We start from the raw sequence: 19771 nt of genomic DNA, 5'->3' as shown, positions 1-19771 counted from the left end.
AGGGCTGAAATCGTCTTTACTCACACCTGGTGTTGTTAGTATTGGCAGAGGGATATTGAGTGATGTCACCGACTCAAATGGAGCAGTTTTAGCTGACTTCCATCGCAGGAGGTGTTGAGATGTCGGCTAAATGCAGGCCGGGCCGCAAGAAACAGTCGCCATAGCAAAATGCAAGAAGGAGAGGGGATATTTACTGTAAAAGTATCGGTGTATATAATAAAAGTGTCAAACAGCCTTAGGTTGCATTTTAAATAGTGTGTAGTCCGCTGCCTTGCTTTTGGATACCAAGGAGGAGCCAATGCAGGACTGAATGAATCAGCTGCAGGATGATTGGTGAAAGCAGTTCAAAAGGAGAATACATCAAAGCAACAACAACATTCAGAAACATGAATGTCATAAGTCTGCAATGAGGCAGGCGTAAGTTCCTCATACATCTCACACATCAACATCTTGAACTTTGCACAGTGGTCAGCTAAAACACCAGGAGAGGAAAGGGGCCTCTACTTAAAAGCACAGGGACGGTGCAGCTAAAATTCATGGAGGAGAAAGCTCATATAAGGCCCCTGATAAAAGGACTTCAAGGTGTTGGAATATCCACCCCACCGTGACTCCCCATCAGGCCGAAATCCTACTGGAGCAGGGAGAGAAAACAAATACACCGACCCAAAGGCAGGACACATGACACTTCAAAGCGATCCTACTCCGCAGACCTTCCTCGAGGCGAGTATGGCACTCACGCCCATCGTGAAACCCAAGTCCCTACTGCCTTCCTGGTCACCGTTTCCTCCTCCATCTCCCTCTGCCCGTCTTCCCTCTAAAGAACACATGAGTCCCATTACTGTTTTACTGTCTCAGCACACCATTAAAGCTGAACGTCAGGCTTTATTAATGGGCCTTTACCTTCTTGGGCACTCATGTGCGTCATATGATGAATTTCCTAGAAGAGAAGTGAATCAGGCCGATGCTCACACCAGAGTGTCAGTGATATGTGTCTTATTAATCTAGGTAGATACTTCTTTTTTGTTTCATTGTTGTTGCCTATCTGTAAAACCAATTGTTATTTGTGACTTTTTCTAAACATTATGGAAACGGGACCCTGAAATCGGTTATATCAGTTTCCTTGAATTTCCTGAAGTTGTGCTTTACATCACTCAATAAATGGTCACTGTTGTTAAACAGAATCACATACACACCAAACACAATCTTGGCCCTGTCTGCGAGCTCTTTCCAGAGGTTAAACAGCTGACTAAGGACTCTCTGCAGCTGGCATTTGTAAATCCGGCATGTCTTGCTGGCTTTCCATTAAAGTGAGGTGGAATAATTAATACGAGTCTGGAAGACATTCCTCTTGCTCGAGGCAACATTCTGGCCTGAAGCCTAAACCAACAGTGAGAAAAAAACAAATCTGACTGCAGGCCAAAGTGAGCCTCCAGATGGGGCTGAGCAACAACCAGAAAGCTTTGGACAATGGAGTTGAAAGGGTTGAGTTAAGGAAAAGGGAAGAGAGTTTGAGGAGCCTTTTTAGGGACACACACACACACACACACACACACACACACACACACACACACACACACACACACACACACACACACACACACACACACACACACACACACACACACACACACACACACACAACATGCAGGCCACTGATTCTAACTTTGCACGTCTTTGTTCTGGATTTGTTTTAGTTACTCACCGCTTTCACTCTTTTCAATGACGTCCACCACTTCTCCCGCTTGAAGACTTATTTCTGCCGGCTCTTGTTTCTCATAACTGGCCACAACCACATACTGCTCCAGGAGCATTGGGTCCGAAGCATCCAGACCTGGAGTTGATGGAAAAAAACACGCTGTCAGCCAGCTGCCGGCCATAGGTCCACGAGGACGACTGGTGGGCACTCGCTGTGCCATCGGTCTGGAGAGCTCAGCCAATCGCAATATTCACAGGGTTCAGTGCATCTTCCCCGGAGTCTAGCCATAGATCTGCATCCCCCTCCAGCCCAACATCAGGGGCGACGGAGATGCTGACAGTCTAGGAAATGAACCTCCCTCCAAACAGTGAAGGCTCAAGCAGTCATATGCAGAAAATCCATTCTGTGTCACAGAAGTGACCTCATCGTCCGACACAGCTGAATCCAGGTCAATACAGGCAAGTAGACACATGAACACAGTTCAAAGGTGGAGCAGCAAATGCAAAAGAACGGAAACTGAGGAGTGACAGAAAAGTGAGCTAAAGCCAGCTGAGGACAGGACACTAGAGTGGGAGAAAGAAATGGTTTCCCTTGGAAAATAAACCATCTGCTAAAAAGCCTCCCTCTCCTCAGTTGGGGCTGGAGCTGGAGGAAGAGTAGGGGGTTGTGTACGCCAATCATAAGAGTCGGCACTAGGGGCCTTAAATAGAACCAGATGAAGGGGCTGGAGCAGCGCTCAGAGGGATGGCCCTCTGTCTCCATGAAACACTAGAGCTCTGACTGCAGCATGCAGAACAGCCAATGGAAATCTTTCTTTTTCTACTTTACTGAGTTTAACTGTTTGAGCACCAGCAGTGGCTAAGTTTTCACACTTTATTTGTACTTGGTTTTTTTTTTTACAGATTCATCACCCGGTTTTAACAGATTTCAGTTGATTAGGTAATTCCATGAATGTGAAAACAGATGTTTTTAATTGTGAAGGTCATTGTTGTCCCACCAACAACCACACACATTTTTCCACTCCGCTAAAGTATCGCTGCATAAACCGAAGCCGACTGAAGTCGTAATCATGAAAAACTCTCTAAACAAGCATAGCTGAAGGAAGTAAAGCAGATCTAACAAGTGTCAGCTGGAAACCAGACAAATACCAGCCCGCATGTAGTTCACACATTAAAAAGAGCTTCTGCTGACCGTCGAGTTCAAAGCAGCAAATAGGACTTCTGTCTGCACACTTCAGATTGTATCAGTTTAAGTATGCACTTTTATGGAGTGTTTGGACAACAAGGAATGATCTGCAAACGCGGTTGAGTTTCCAAGTCTCTATTCATGATAGGAACCCATGCTGCTTTATGTTTACTGCAGGCTGAAGTTATATGTGTGAACTTTTGAATCTCAGTCAGCAAATAGTTGCATTGCAATACTGAAGTTCTTTTTATGAATATCTGGCAAAAACAGTTTATGGAAAGAACAACTCTGTTTCATCTTACAGATGGAAAATGAGAATAATCTTGTCCAATAAATTGTAGGGTTGAGGCTTAGATAAGGAATATTTGTGACGCTTCGGATTAAACTGCCATTTCTGAAAAAGCTAAACTGGCAACCCGTCGTGAGACTAAAGATTCCTATTAGTCCAAAACCGGGAAAAGAAATTGTTTAGAACTCAAGTCGGTAACTCCATTTCAAATGTCAAGGAGCTAATAACTCACAAACATGAACTCAGCACCATTAGCATAAACTGCCAAAGAGTCTGACACCAGATTAGTGTGGTCAGGCTGCGGTTCATGAAACATCACGTTATTCGTGTAAAATGTTTCAACTGACCACAAAGTTGAGTGTTGTAACAATTGAAATTGAATCTGAATCTGAAGGACATCATTCAGATATTGACCTCTTGTTCTTTAATGTAGAACATGACAGTGAGATTCTTTGCTGCAAACCAAATCATTACTTTTGCAATGTGTTGATTTAGTAACTTATGTCATTTGTAAAGTCAAATATCAACAATAAATCTGGTATTTTTTCACTTTTCTGCAGTTTTTATATCAAATACCATGGGTTTTGTAGGTAGTGGAGTCGGTTATGTCAGAAAAACACAGAATCCTTTGTTTCCAGCCATAACTGTCCACATTTGACAGATTTATTTATTACGTCTTAACTTTATTAAGAGTAATTTAAATGTACCTCTCTCAGTATTAACCCATATCCTCAGCATTTATTCTACTGCTTTGCCAACAAAAATCTCATGTTGAGGACACGGTTTAGATAAATAAAATGGTTTATCAGGATAGAAAAAAGAACACACGTACACACCCATGCACATCATTAATATATTATCAAGACTGCGGATATATAACTCAGCAGATCATGATCATAAAAACCCATAATCCATTTTGAATGATGCAAACGTGCCTTTATAAAAAACACAATTAACTACTGCTGTGAGAGAGCAGTAAATCTGAGCACTGAGGTGAGTAAAGACTTTGTCAGCAGAGTCAATAGGCCTGAAAAACAAAAGCTAATATTTCAGCCGCCTTCAGGAAATGAAATGTTTTGCAACAGCAGGAAGACACGACCTGAACAAGGAGAACATGTGTGAGAAATATGAGGTGAAACAGCCATGGATGGGTGTAATTTCAAAAAGACTGTGTACTGACAGATGACTTTAGAGTGTGCCATAAATAACTGTGTTCTAATCAAAGTTTGTGCTTCAGTGAAGTTCCAGTCCTTAATTCAGTCTAAAAACAAAAGTGAGTTTACATGGGATATGTGGTATTTTTATTTAGACGTGAGGAGAGTTAGCGTAACCGACATTCAATAGCTTGCATATTAAAAAGAAAGATCACTAAAATATTAAATGCATGCAACATCCAGCGTGTGTCATGTTAAATCAACAGGCACTTTTGTTTTTTAAAGGTGTAATGGAAACAAATTAATATCATAACATGCAAAAACATTTGCACACGTAGCAGTCACAGGCTGTATATCAATGCCGCTGAGATTTGTAATATAAAAGTTGTAACTGGTATGAGACAATTTATACACTTTTCTGCCCTTGGATCCCAGCTGCCATTGAGAGTTCCGTGGCTCCTCTCAAAGTTTGAGAAGTTCTATGGTAAAAGATTGTTTCCTGAATGCAAACAAGACAATATTGCCTTTGAAAATTGCCACTTTGGTTACCCTTTAAAAAAAGCTCAACATTTCACACATGATATCAAATACATAAAATGAGCTTGCGTGTAATTTTTGTTTGTATCTGAAAGGCCATGCCAGAGAGCATTTATCAGCTTAGAAAAGTATTTTCTTCTTGGCTCCCGTCAGACAGTGCTATTAGCCACTTTCTCTGTTTACCTCTCCTCAACTCAGATTTATACACGTGCTTCCTGCTCCCACCCTTTGCACTCCCAAACGACCTAACTCATCCACCCCCCCCCCCCCCCCACCCCACACTCACCCATCAACGGCTCCATCCAAAGACGATGACAGGAGGGGAACTGTGCAATAATTCATGACCAGGAGGAGAAAGTAAAAGCACGGACTTGAGGTCTACCAGTTTATACCAAATATGTTTTTCAGGATGAAACCTTGCTTTTTGTCCTTTTTTATTTTGTAGATAGCGTTGTTGGCACCGGCCGTTGTGTTTCAGTGCCACATTTTGAACCCCGGGGTAACTTTATGAGAGCAGAACTGCATCACAAGGAGTAGAATTTGGCAAAATGCAATGCCTTTGTTTGGCTCACCAGCAGCAGATGTGCAGTTGGATTAGAAAGGGACACAGAAGTGCTGTTCAATGTAGTACAGATGTACTCATGTCACTGAATCAGTATGTGGCCCTCAGGGAGAAGGGGCAGACCACAAATAAATAGTACAGAAACATTCCCTCAAATTACCTTACAGCTAGGGAACCTTAACACTGCAGTAAAAATAAAAAATAAAAAACTGCTGAATATCTTCATCATCTTTTCATGTACTGTGTATCCCAGAGTAATAAAGAACTACAAAAACAAGTTTATGTCCTTTGAAAAAGTTCCAATAAAGTTGCTTAAAACATATAAAGGTCCAAAATCGACAAATAAAACTTTTGTCAAGATGACCTGTTTCTTACTAAAATGGGTGTTTTCTTCCTAAAAGCATTTGAAGAGCTGGCATCTAAAAGGTTTTTTTTTTTGTTTTTTTTTACATTATTTACATACAGTACCATTGCTTTCTGGGATTGAAGCATTTCTTGATCATCATTTGATCACTGGGAAACATGAAACCTTCTGTAACCTGTATCTTTGTGTGCATGTGGCCAATGATGTGTGACCCACTGAGAGACTCCGCAGGGGTCAGTCACTCGACACAGTACCTTTAACATCAGCAGATACCAAATCAGCTTCTGATATAGCCGGCTTCCGAAAAAAGACTGGAATCAGATTCAAGCCACTAATTCAATGAGTGGGACTTCAAAACAATCCTCCACTTCATCAGGTTTTCCAGCAGAAACTCTGATGCCTTCACTGCTCTATAATTTATAGAGAAGGGAACATAAGTTGCCTGGACTCACTTTTACAAAATCCCAAATAAAAAGATCAATGATATTTATTTGTTGCCTCTTTCCTATACTGAACTATTCGGGCATGAACATTTGTCGTGTTATGGGGGCGAAACCTCGGCTTTGCCTCCAGGGTGGGAGTCCACTGTGACAAATGGTCACTTATGAGAAACAGAGCAGCTTGTATTGGATCTGCTCTGGGCTGGAGGGGGTGGAGCATCAACACAGCCAGCATTCAGTGGCAACTAAGAGGGGGGAAAAAAACCTCTATACTGATGTTAGTGCCCTGTACACGAAGTCCTGTAAAAAAGAAAAGGTAAATGCAATATCTGATTTAAGCTTGGGCTAATCTATTATGTAAATCTTTAGGGAACAGTGAGACTCATCACTGTGCAGCACTCTGGAGGGAGAAGGAGTGTGAAAAGGCTCAATAGCAGTTCATTGAGAAAGAAGCCCCTCAAACAGCGTACGGTTGTTGGAGTGATTTGGCAGAGCTCATTTGCTCTAATGATTTCCGATGCCGGTTTAAAATCGTATACATCTGCAAATGCAAACAAACACAAAGACATCTTGACCCACCCACCAGCAGAGCTCATTAGCAGTTTAACCCCTTGCCTTCCAACGAGTGCGCGCACATGCAGCATGCAAACACCAGCATAGACTCGCGCTTCCTTCTCCGCATGCACGCAAGCACACACCCTTTCGGCCCCCAGAGACCTGCAGCTCAAGCGAAGACAGCAAGTCTGTGCATATAAACACACACACACCCACACACACACACACACACACTCCCTCGGCCTGCACACAACACTGACATGGTTTCCACTTGCCACGTAAACCTCTTCTCTCCAGCTGCTTTTCACATGCATTACACCCCCGAGCGCTCCATTACTTCCTCTCTCCTACTCAATTTCTGACTTCATCTAAGTTTCTTTCTTCTTTTTTTTTTAATGCATACTATTACAGCACTAATGCTTTGAAGACAATCTGGTGATCCTGAACTTTAGCATCCAAAATCATGAGCAACAGTTGATCCTGTTTCCTTTCGGGTTCACTTATGACACATGTCCCTTTGCCAACCACAGCCACCTGACAGAGATTTACCCTGACAAATCAAATATCAGCTTGATTAGATATTAGACAGACAACTCTATTTGAACCATATGCACAGAGCAGCCCGGCTATAATGCTGACTCAATCATGTAAACTGTTTCAACCTCACAGGGCTCTCAAAGTATTAAGAACTAAATGGCATATGGTTCTGTGTCTTACTAAAAACATATAACAGATTAAATCCCCCACTTTATATCAAGCACATTATTTCTATTTTTCACACAAAGGCGAAATAACCAGTCAGCCCAGTCGCAAAGACTGCAAAAACATGATAATAATAAAACAAAAAATGAATGTTCATCTGTGAGAGTGCAGATGTAAAAATGTTGCCAGGTAAACAGAGCTCCTAATCGAACCCCTAACTGCCTGTAGTTTTGTGGTTAGAAAAGCCACATTCTCCTATTTGAGGGCCGGGGCTCAGTAAACTCTTATGGGAGACCCACACCATGTAATTATAGAGCCTATAAGCTGCAACTACAGCACAAATTTACCACAGAATCACTGCACTTTTTTTTCTTTCTTTCTTTTTAAATAGGAAGATTAATCTTTAACCACTAATGTCCAGCATAAGGGGACGGTGATTCGCTAAGAACTGGCATAAAGCATGCTGGATTGCATTCGTTTTAATTTTGCAGGGTGATTTACTAAGAATAACATCACATTCAAACATAAATATTCGTATCGTTAGGCCTTGTTTACATGATCACAATCTGCTGGAAACACTTATATTTGTCTGTTTGAGTTCACTCTGCAGTGATCAGACCCCCACAAGCGCAACAGGAAATGTGACAGAATAGACTGTGCCATGTTGGTGGAGGAAGTTATCAAACATATCAGAGAGTTGCAGCAAATATATTTGGATTTAAGATGAAAAGAAAAAAAGAATCTGAAAAAGATAATGATGATAAAACATAATAATGTCTGCAAATAGAATTTGTGCTGAGCCGGGTGAGGAGATGCCTCTCACCACATTCACAGCAGCAGTTCTAGTACTGAGCCAGTTTACACAAACTTTTCCAAATAATAATTTTAAAAAAGGAGAAAAAAAACCTCATAATCAATGTAAGAATATTCAGATTTGGTATATCCCATTGGATGTTGTACATTAATCTCTTCGCATAAACTCCCCCCAGCGATTTGTGCTATCTGGAGTGTGTTTGGTGCGCCTGACAGATGTGATCCTCAATGCGCCCCGTTAGTAGAATAGCTTTCACGCGATGCATGCAATATCAATTTTGCACAAATCTTCAGTAGATCAGGCCCCGTGAATAGTAACATTATAGTAACACTCATGACACATGAGTGAAAGTGAAGTGTGTGTAATATTATGGTTTTCATTTAAGGCTAAGTGCGGGCACATTGTCGGAGCTTCAGAGTTGATAGCTTATTCAATACCAAATGTAATCATGAAGAAAAGCTAAGGAGAGGCTCCATATACAACTGAATCTTAGCAACCAAAATCAATAAAACTGGGAGAAAATCTAATATCTTACAACGACTGAATAAGGCCACTCAACACACACACAGCTGAAATAATAGAAAATTTTCCATTTCACTATGTCACAGGAATTCCCTCTTACATAAAGCCTCAATACCGTGGAACATATAATGAAATTAGGTTGGACTCTTATTTCGTTTGGTGGCAGCTCCAGCGCAGCATTTACTCCGAGCAGATCGCCCACAGCAAGATTTAACTTTCAGGTCACTAACAGAGACTTCCATAACCCAGCTAATGTCACACGTCACTGCTTCAGGTCGCAGGAGCAACGTGTAATTCAGTAATGTGTGTATTCCGAGAGCGCACGCACAACAGCACAGCTGTTTGCTAAATCCCTCTCATACTTTTCCCGCTGCCTCCTACGCTCTTATCCCCATGCTCAGCTGAGTCACTCGATCACAGACACTCCAACACTGATCCTCCAGCCAACGTTGGCCCATAAGAAAGGCATAAACAGGTGGTCAGTTCCACCTAACATTGTTTTCCAAACCAAACCATAATACATGAGTGTTAGGTCAGGATGTGAGTCTGAAAAACATGTGCTCTTGGAAAGGTATACAACTTTAGTTTAAAACATCATTCGCAAAAAAAAAAAAGTAAAAAATCATAATGGAAGGAAAAAGAAAAAAAGACTAAATCAGTGGATTCTTTTTAGTACTGGATCCCCAGTGAACATCTTTCTTCGTTATTTAATTTGCTGAGGATTTCCTCCAATTAATTACAATTTCTTTAATACAGTCAATCAAAATGTTTGGCAATTCCGCTGTGAAAAAGTGAAATGTAAGAACTGTTCCATTATTTAAAAAAAAAGGCGCAATTTTCAGCCGTGTTCTTAGAGGCTATAAGCCTCCCCAAAAACAGAGTATGATGAGAAAACTGTTGAAAAAAAAATCACATTTTTACCAAAGTAAACATGAAAACACAGATATATTAACAGACTTACTGCATCAAACAGTAACAGAGGTTGAAAGATTTCCTTACCTGACTTACGTTTGCCCGGACCGCCACAGTCTCTGCAAAGGAAACAACACCAGAGCAACATGGTCAGAAATCACAGCATCGATACGACTCTAATGTGACTCGATCAGTCCCCTAACTATAGCTGAATCTCTGCTTGCGACCATCCAGAAGCAGTTGGCACACGAGTACCAGCCAAGCCCTCATGGAGAATGTATCCAGAACTTGACCCACTACCAGAGGGAGGGAGACGAGTGGGACACATATGGGTGAGTCCCACTGTAACTATGTCAAGGACAGTTACACAGCAAACCACCAGCTCTTTTTCTCACTAATATACCACTATGTGTGTGTAAGTAAGTGCGTGTGTGTGTGCGTGTGTGTGTGTGTGTGTGTGTGTGTGTGTGCGTGCGTGCGTGCGTGTGTGTGTCCCTTCCAATGGTAGACATAGTGTGTTTAATGCAGCTGCCTCGATTTAACAGAACTGCATTTATTTACTTAACAGTATCATATCTCCCCACTGAGTCCCATTCATGTTGAGACCTGAAAGAGTTTTTTTGTTCCTCCATTGAAAAGACTGAAAGGGAGAGAGTAAAAGTGTGAATGAACCCGCTCTGTGCTCCGACGCTCATCACGGTCACAGAGCGGCAACCCGCGTTCCACTGACCACGTCGCCTACCTCCATCAGCAGGGAAAAGACATTCTAGGTTTGTTTCTCACCAGGAGAAAGACTCTTAGAATATTATTAGATATTTTTGGGTTAAACCATAATAATGCAGTGGCCTCGGGGGACCAACACACTCAAACCTGAGAAAACACAAGAGAGTCCAAAAAAATTACTCAGAACACAAAAACATCACGTAATACTGAAATGAGATGTCTTAAAGGTTGTCCTGCAAAAATAATGAGCAGAATAGTGGCTGTGACACAAAGCTACAATCTACGATTGAAAATCCATCTCTGCTGTTTATTAGGTGTCATTCATATAAAATAGATGTTGTCAGTCGTCACACATCTGTTTTGTTTTTTTTTTTTCATAAATGCTGCCACTGTTTTGCCAGATTCGTTTGGATGTTTTCTTATTTGCTTGTGATTTGTCTTTCATTTTCTGTGTTTTGATAGAGAATCTGCCATAATTTATACCGGATCATGGATTTGGTTATAGAGGTGGTATCGCACTTAGCAAGAAGATCATCAGTTTGATTGGGCTTTCGGGGACTTTTCTGTGTGCAGTTTACAGGCATGGAATTTCTCTAGATGCCCGGGTTTCTTCTCACAGTCACAAAATCAGGCATTTGAAGTTAATTTGTGATTTTAGGTTTGAGCCTGTGTGAGTTAGACTGTTATGTTGTGTTTGCCCTGTTTGTCCTGCTTTCATCTCAGCTGAATTATTTATTTCTTTTTTTTAACAAATTGTCCTTCATTTAATGAAAGGCAAACTCATTCATGGTGACATCTCAATTCTCAATCAAGTTTGACGGTAGCCTGTTTTAAAGTCATTAGCTATTGAAAGTCGACTGTTTAAGGAGGTGTGTGCAAGCTGTATATCCTCGTTGACTTCGCCGAGCTGTGGAGTCGACGCTGAGAAGAAACTGAAGTTTGACACAGATGCAAACAGACACCTGGCTCTCTGGAGAGGCCGGCAGCAGGACTGGAGCCACGGCTAGTTATGGATATGAGCACATGTTTGGATAAACCTTGTCCAACATTTGCCAGGTTACAGTCTGTTCATGAGCTCTCCGCCTCTCACTGACTCCAACTAACAAGAAGCATTTTATACCCGTATTGCAATATCCCCGAGTAGAGCTGACATTTGGTTTTGCTTTTTTTTGAGGGTAGTACCAAAAAGTTGAAATTCCATTGCAACTGCAAAAATGAGGCAAGTCACTCACTGACGATACATCAGTTTAACCCTTCAAATGGATGGTTTAGTGTTGTATTAGTTCCTTTCAAGCAACCGATGTTAACTTTATGATGGCCACAAAATACATGAGAACGTCATGCATCAGTGTGCTTGCACCATTCTTACACATCAAAAGCAGTGTATATAATGATACATCACATTTTTTGTAATATTCACCAACTATTTTAGCAATTTATATTGCAGAATGACAGTACTCAACACTTGATAGATTAATTTTACAACATAATATATATTGTTCAAAATATTTTGCTGTCAGAAAATGGGAAATTAATATGTTTATAAAGTCCTTACAAGGGTTACCTTGAAAAAACACCTTGATTTGAACATTTCCTTTTACTGAGAACCATGTCCTTTTGTAACATTAGTGTTGGCACAAGGCTTCACTGTTTCCACATGCATGAGCACATAAGAGACAGATCACTTGTAAGACAATTCTAATTATGCATGTGATTAGCCCCACACTAAATAGCTTTGTTAATACTATAGATTAATGAGCTGTCAAACTGGACTGTGACAATGCGTGAACCGTATTTATATTGGATCTACAAGCAACTTTGATATTGTGCACAATCAAAAATATGGCTGCAGTGTCAGAACTCTCCATGTAATAGGAAGAGCTAGAAACGCCACTAAAACCTTCATGAGGCCAACCAACATAGTACGGTTGTAAATTTCTATTAGAAAAACACAACAGACATCTTTGAAAGCATAACGTCACGGAGGAGATCCAAATGTATGCGATGGGTTTTCTTATCAAAACAACACACATGACATAAATGATGGTAATAGATCTTCTCGAGATGGGAAGCCCATTTTAAGGTGGCTGGTAATGTAGCAGAAACCTGAAGTATATGGACTATGTTAAGGTAATGGTCTCTGAAGCTGCTTGACATTGAAAATATGCGAGATTGGATTTAGAAAAAAAAAAATACAATGCGTTTTGTGGTTATTTTTTCCCCCAAAAAATTCTGGTAGGTTGGAGCTGAAAGTGAGGGAAGCAATAAAGAGGGTTGGGGAGGAAAGACGGGGATAGAGTAGATGCTTGACCTGCCCTGCTTGAGCATGACCCTGAGCACAGAGGTGGAGTAAAATTCCTCCCAGGAGGAGACTCAGCACACAGCTCTCGTGATGCACACTAATCGATCACTAACGTAAACGTAAAAAATACTTTTTTTCTGGACGAATTTTCTTTCAATCAACCTTAGAAAGGCAGCCTTTACATTTCTTACTGTTTAGGTTTCATCATGTGGACGCCCATGCCAGGACCCGCACATACTGTACATATGCACAACAACTCAACACATCATTAACAATGCAAACTCCTGAGAATTCATCCTGAGCTTGAGTTGAGAGTAACCATCTGTTTGCTGATAGCTGCAGCACTCTCTTTGTAGGTGGGCCTATTTGAGTGAAAATGTGTGAGATGTTAGTGCTTTTCTCACATTTTCTTTCAGCCCGGCCAACAGACTTAAGACGTATCAGCCCTGCTCTTTGTATACATTGTACAGACACTCCTGCATAACCTCAGATTAACCTCTGCAGGAGTAACTTTCAGCTCCGGCGTCAACAGTTTGACGTCAATAAACAGCAAATCCCCGTGATAAGAGCAAAAACCCAATATGCGCAAAGAGAGCGTGCAGTAGAAAGTAGCTTTTTTGGCTCAGAGTGATGCTGTACTTTCATATCTGCACAAAAGTGCACACACAACAACAGTAAACTCATGCACACCGCCCCAAAGCTCCTGCTAAGCTTGGCTGTGATTACACTCTGATGTCAGGTTAAAAGAATGTTAGTTCGACCACATATCAAGCACTAATAGCTTCCCTTGTGGTGAAGCACTGATGTCAAATTAGGCTTCAGGCTGCAAAAAAAGAAAAAGACATGCATACAAATACTGCAGCATGCACACATAAAAAAAATTAATGAGTAGTAGGTTCATTGATTTGTGTTCTCACATTCACAACACGGGCCCTCACCTTCTATTTGAAGATGAAAAGGTTTTAGAATGAAACTGCAAGGCTTTACACATAACATAATGTACGTTTTGGTTGGACATTAATCAGAAGAAAGTTTCTTCGGGTACACAAGAGACAAAAAATCACAAGGTCATAAATGTCAACAGCTAAATTACATAAATCCATCCGATGAAACACATTTAGCATCAAACAACATGAACAACTGTTCAAAAGAAGCATGCCACAATGAAAATTCAACTTTCAGAAATATCATCATGTGCTTGTGATAAAATCTTCTTTTACAAGATGTTGCTTGAGCTCTTATATAATAACGTGTATTGTTTTTCTGTGTTTGAAGTTCCTGGTTTCTAGCCGTCAACACCATGGCATTGTCTTAAGATTCTTGTTTATCAATTCATGCACAGTTTACACTTTTAGAGGAAAAACCACTTCTAACATCATACAACCAGAAAGAATACGCAGCAGGGTGTTGCAGTGGTGAGCTCTCTTTTCGCATAATGAAGATTTCACCAGTTCAAATCTGGATTTTGTGCCTTTCTGTGTCATGTTTGGATGTATTTTGCAGGCGTTTCCTCTGGAAACTTTAGATTTCTCCCACAGTACTAAAAATACCTACATTTGAGGCTAACTGGAATAACTGAGTTTGTCCTGTGATGATCCGGCTACCTGTCCTGGGTGTGCCCAGCATTCTCCCCAGAAATCAGCTTAGGTGTCTTGCGACCCTGACTGGACAAGAACTGATGAATAAACTTGGTAAAGAAATTGATTAAAGAAACAGCATAGAATTCCCTCTTATTGCCAATTCACTGAAATACTTTTTTTTTTTTTTTATAAATTTGGCATCTTTCAGTATAGACACTCATAAAGTTTAGTGTTTAGTGGTGTAACATCCTTGCTGCAGGCTATAATCTTGTCCGATAGTCCTATAACTTTTAGAATATTCAACATCAGTCAAGGATAACTTCACTTTAGAAGGAACATTTATAGTTTCCAGCATCATTTTGAACTTGCTTGTTGACGTCCTCTCTTTCCCAGTAGTTGTTGTTGTTTCCTCTCCGTCCTCTCTCTCCTTCCTGCAGGTATATTTGCAAGTGTTTGATCTGCAGTTAATGGCCCCATCAACCTGCTCAGTGTTTATTATTTGTTGCTTCTGGATGCTGTAAGTTTCTCCCTCCACCATCCTTCCACCCCACATAAAGATAAATGTAAATGACTCCTGGCCACAAAAAGAGAAGAGCGAGTAGGTCGGTATATATCTTCTGCTGACTGAAGTCTTAACGAGTGACTTTCTGCCAAGTGACGTGGGCTTATTAAATGCCCAAATCTAAATATAGATATATATTAATAATATATACAATATAGCTCAAGTGTGCAGTTATGACAGCAAATTACCAAAACAAACTATTTCAAAGTGATGAGGAGAAATTCACATATAGACTCATTAGCAAAATGTAAACACAAAAACGTTTAGACATCTAAATGAAAAAAAAAAAAGCAACAGAAGAAGATACTGTATACATGTGTATGATAAATAAAATTATCCATGCTATTTGAAGACGCGTGCTGTCAAATATGAAGGCGTCAGTTGTGGAGATTGTCTGCAAAATGTCTCGAATCATTTGAATGGATCACATGCGGAGGACACATTTTCCCTGTGGGGATTAATAAGGTGTGACTTCCAGTATTGTCACCACTCTAAAAATAAAGCACAAAGCAAAGTCACATTGCAGATATGGCAGAAAAAGATACTTTACTTTAGGCAAGCATAACTGTGCATTGAGAGCAGATACTGCATTATCACTGGAAAAACACCTTGAAGCTAAAACACAAACCCTACATGCATGCTATACTTGCTACTGAAACACTTCATTTTATATTGAGCCTCTGGTATTCATCGGTATAAAGAAAATTGATATTTTAATGTCTGAATGTAAACATAAAACTATTTGGAAAGTCTGAATTTCGATGTGAAATACTTAGATATTAGACGTCTGAAACTAATCTGATCTGTGATGTTGTCAGTTTATCATGTTTCAATAAGAAAACCACTCCTTGCAGTGATGGCCTTCAGATCATTCAGATCTGTGGAATCAAAGAAATACTAACATATTATTGCATTTAAAATCCATGTTACTAAACTTGAGACATCAAAGAGAAGCTGTTTTTGAGTCTGCAGCTCTGAATGCGCAATTAAAAATATGTCTGTTTTCATTGAACAGACATGAGCAGCAGGTGGCCCGGGGCTCACATGTTACCATATTCTTTTTAGTGGTCCTCACAATGCTCAAAACTGATCCATCCCCTGCTTTAGTAGGAAGATTTTTCACTTCCAAGACTATTTCATGGCTCCCTCTTCTGACAGAGCAACATTACAGCCATTAGTGTTTTATTTCGTGCAGTGACATCTGTTGGCCTTTAGATGGCAGCATCAGATGAGGACTCGAAAACAGGGCAGCAACGCTCTCATGTGGATATTAGTAGCAACTGGAGAGTGAAATATGTCTGAGCTGTGATTTATTGCAAAGACGAACAGTCTTGGTTTCATTTCTAGGGGGAGCAGTAAACAAAAATATATCTTCAAGACAATTTTGATGGGTCACAAAAAGCGTGGCAGGAAAAACTGAATTATATGTATACACGCTGGATGTTGGTGTAGTTGTAAGAACTCTTTCCTAACAGAAGGAATAGTCTAGTTTCCTGGGCAGAGTTTTAATGTTCTCCCTGTGGGTAACCTGGCTTCGTCTAAAGTTTAAAAAAAATGTATGCAAGGTTAATTAGAGACTAGAAATTGGCTGTTTTCGTGTGACTGTCTCTGTTTCCACAGTAACCTGTAAATGGCCTGGACATATGGGTTAAAATACATAAATAAATAAAAGTCATTTTTACCTTAAAGTAGCATACACAACAATGCCTGTTTCTCTGTTATAACGCCTATATTTAGAGCTTGTGAAAATAAAAGAGTGCTTTAAGTCACTTTTGAAATGGTGCAGAGACCCTTACTTTGAAGATAGCACTTGGGTGGTATTGTATTCAGATCCCCCACCATCTCAGTTTAAGCTGGTCTGGACTGTCTCTGAGATTTCACTTTGAAGTGGGGTTAACATGGATGGACACTGGGGGGGTGCTAGTAGTGTGGAGACCAATTACAAGGTTGTTCTTTAAAGAAATAACAAAGGATGAAAATGCCATGTTTGAGACATCTAGTAAGGATGATACAAACAGAAAGAATAGATTTAAACAGAAAGTCCTCTTACAGCTGCCCTGCGATCACTCTGCTTATACTGTGATGCGAGTATGACGAATAACTCGCCTGAGAGCTTTATCTGCCCTGATACTTGAACTCAGCCGTACTCTCATGACACCGCTCATCCTCCTCCATTTGTTCTGGCATCAGGTGTCATCTCCCAGAAATCATTATTAATAAAACACTGCGCCTCTTAGCCAGCATCAATCAATCATCTGCAACGCAGCAAAGCCCCAGGACCAAGATGGGTCAGCGGGGATAAAAGGCATGGGTACCCACTGCTGAACCACAAACACGCTCACTGGCAGTCTGCTGCTGTATCAAGTGTTTACAACCCACCAGAGGGCAATGTTTAGTATTGAAGAGTTGTGTAACAGACAGGATGTAAACGCTCAATAGCAGCGTATGATTTCCAGTGCATAGTGAAGTTACTCACTCTGTGGGAGGGTTGAGGTCCTCCGCATTTGTCTCAAAGAACTTGAGGACCTCCTCACTTTGGGAAATGTGGGAGGGAAGCTTCATCAGCGCCTGTGAGATGGAAGGTGGGAGAGAGGGTGGTTACTGGTTTCAGAGAAAAGACACATACATAAGTTGCACATATGTTACAAAATGCATCAGTCTGAGTAACGATGTGTAACCAGATTACACCACTGAGTCACTGTAGTGGGATGTGAAGACCATGGCAGTGACGTGAAGGGCGTGGAGGGGAAGGAAAAAGGCCTCAAAGGGAAACGCACAGGGGTGATAAAAGTGTCAGCTTGATTGACATTCAGCTCCAGCCAGCTGTAGCTGAGTCAGAAAAGGCACGAACGCTATTAGACAAGGAGCTTCATAACTGCACACAACAACTCATGTGTGCCCCACTCTTTGAAACCTGCTGCCACACTTGGCAGCACACCCGACCCACATTTCCGAGGGTCAGGTGGTGTTCTGTTCCATTCAGGTCTGCTGATTCACTCTCAGTCCCTGTGTTACCCCTGTGTGCACCCGTTTCCCTCGTTTCCTCCACATGCTGCCTATTTACATTGGTGACAGGAAATGACCAGTCCGGATTGACCAGTTGCTTTCCTGTTCAGGGTGGTGGGTGGAGATAAATGCTGAGGCCTGTCGTGAGAATAACGTCAGAATTGGTATGAGCAGCTATTATGAACACAAGTAAATCCCAATAAAGTATCAGAACACAAGGAGTTGATCATTTTAATATTTTGAGTTCTCTCTACACCACTGCTCAGCCAATTCTCCCTAATAATTGTAGTATAGTTACTTCTATTTTATTCCGTTATTACATGTGTGTATGCATGTGCTGTCAAATACATGTGTAAAAAAATGTTTTCTTTTCTTTTCTTTTCTTTTTACCGTTTTGTCACCAATTTGTGAAGCAACGAGTTTCATATTATTGTCTGAAACATGATGTTTAATTGTTCACATTGATCAAAATTATGAGATCTTTCAAGTTCATTAAAGTTGTAATGGTAAACGCCTGAACTTCAGCTTCAATCCCAAATTACAAACAATCAATCTCTTGATTCTCTCACTGCACACATTGTTTCTGATACCAAAGTCTGACAGTGTTGCAACAGCAAAATTAACACAGCACATATGGATTTTTAAGTGTCAGTGATTTGTTTAAATCCTGCGTCTTACTTTGCAGTAATTATCCAGATGCTTCAACCTTCTGACGGCCACATCTCTTATGTGACTGCGGCGAAACAAGACTTTACCTAAAAAAAAAAAAAAGGAGCATTGTTAATTTACATTAGAAATCATTTCAATTTAAAGCAAATAAAATCCTATTTGATTGCTTTTATTAGAAAATTGGTTCAACATTTTTAAAACCACCAACCACATCCATTTCCTGCCGGGTGGAGTCATTACTACCGAGGATGGGATGTAATCTTAATACCAATGTATGGAAACTTATCTTCAGTTGGTTTGTCACTGGGGCCCATTAATGAGAACCAAATGGACCAGCACGCCCACTTTCCCCTCATTTTAATCCCCACTTTTAAATTCCTAGGAGACTGACTCTTAATATCAAAGTCTCATAACATGAATCCCACCAAACAAGCTGAGCAAGTTGTTTAATGTGTGTGTGAGAATGAAATACAGCTCGCAGCATGTTGGGCTTACTAAAAGATCAAAACAGCCCTGACTACAGAAGAGCAGCGCAGCTTCTCTAACAAAGGATCTCTTCACTGCTCTCCTCTGCTCTGGCCCACAATGAGTTTATCAGATTAGACAAATCCCTCTCTGGTTGCCTCCTACTGACATGGCTGACCACAAATTGATTTGGCTCGGATGGACTGAGGAGCTTCACCAAATAATGCAAAGAGGTAGGCCCTGCTATGGAGTGCGTAGGAGCAGCAACAAACAGCAGCTGTGTGAAAATGTCTTCCAGCTTCTGATTGTGCGACCAGAATGTTGTGCATCAAGTTCATCACCTGGCAAAAAAGGAATAATCCTCTTTTTCGGGTCCTTCTGCCCTCCATCAATTGGGAATTTGTCAAGGATTCGCATCTGCAAACATTGGAGAGAGTGACACAAAGATAAGTTGAAGTCACACACATCCTTGTTTCATTACCACAAAAAAAAAAACGCATGGAACAGCGAGCACTCATTACATCGTAAAGATTTACACCAAAAAAAGTGTAATGGCAATACCACATCAAGAGTCTTATCTGCCACAGTTTTATCAGTTTGAGTTTTAAGTGGGGTAATCTTCCATGAGAGGAGGAAAAGACATAAAGTCACAAAAAAAACTCTCCACTGACTGGCGACCTCTTTGTAAGAGTGTATGAGTTCAACACGGGGCGTAATTATATATCTTCTGAA

General features: G+C 40.7%; 1 protein-coding gene across 2 annotated transcripts in view; it reads right to left on the bottom strand.

The window, feature by feature from the left end:
* The window catches only part of LOC308138628 (SH3 and PX domain-containing protein 2A-like), a 62409-nt gene that overhangs the window by 30160 nt on the left and 12478 nt on the right, over positions 1-19771 (bottom strand). For both annotated transcript variants that reach the window (XM_080507836.1, XM_080507837.1), the window contains exons 3-7: positions 19381-19456; positions 18584-18660; positions 17376-17467; positions 9820-9851; positions 1703-1831 (exon numbers count right to left, since the gene is read on the bottom strand). In XM_080507836.1, the coding sequence (XP_080363962.1) occupies positions 1703-1831; positions 9820-9851; positions 17376-17467; positions 18584-18660; positions 19381-19456 (406 nt within the window). The remainder of the gene's footprint in view (positions 1-1702; positions 1832-9819; positions 9852-17375; positions 17468-18583; positions 18661-19380; positions 19457-19771) is intronic.

The sequence above is a fragment of the Blennius ocellaris genome, assembly GCF_963422515.1.
Source record: "Blennius ocellaris genome assembly, chromosome: 13".
NCBI lineage: Eukaryota > Metazoa > Chordata > Actinopteri > Blenniiformes > Blenniidae > Blennius > Blennius ocellaris.
The sequence above is the reverse complement of the archived record's forward strand: the minus strand, read 5'-3'. Positions and strand labels throughout refer to the sequence as shown.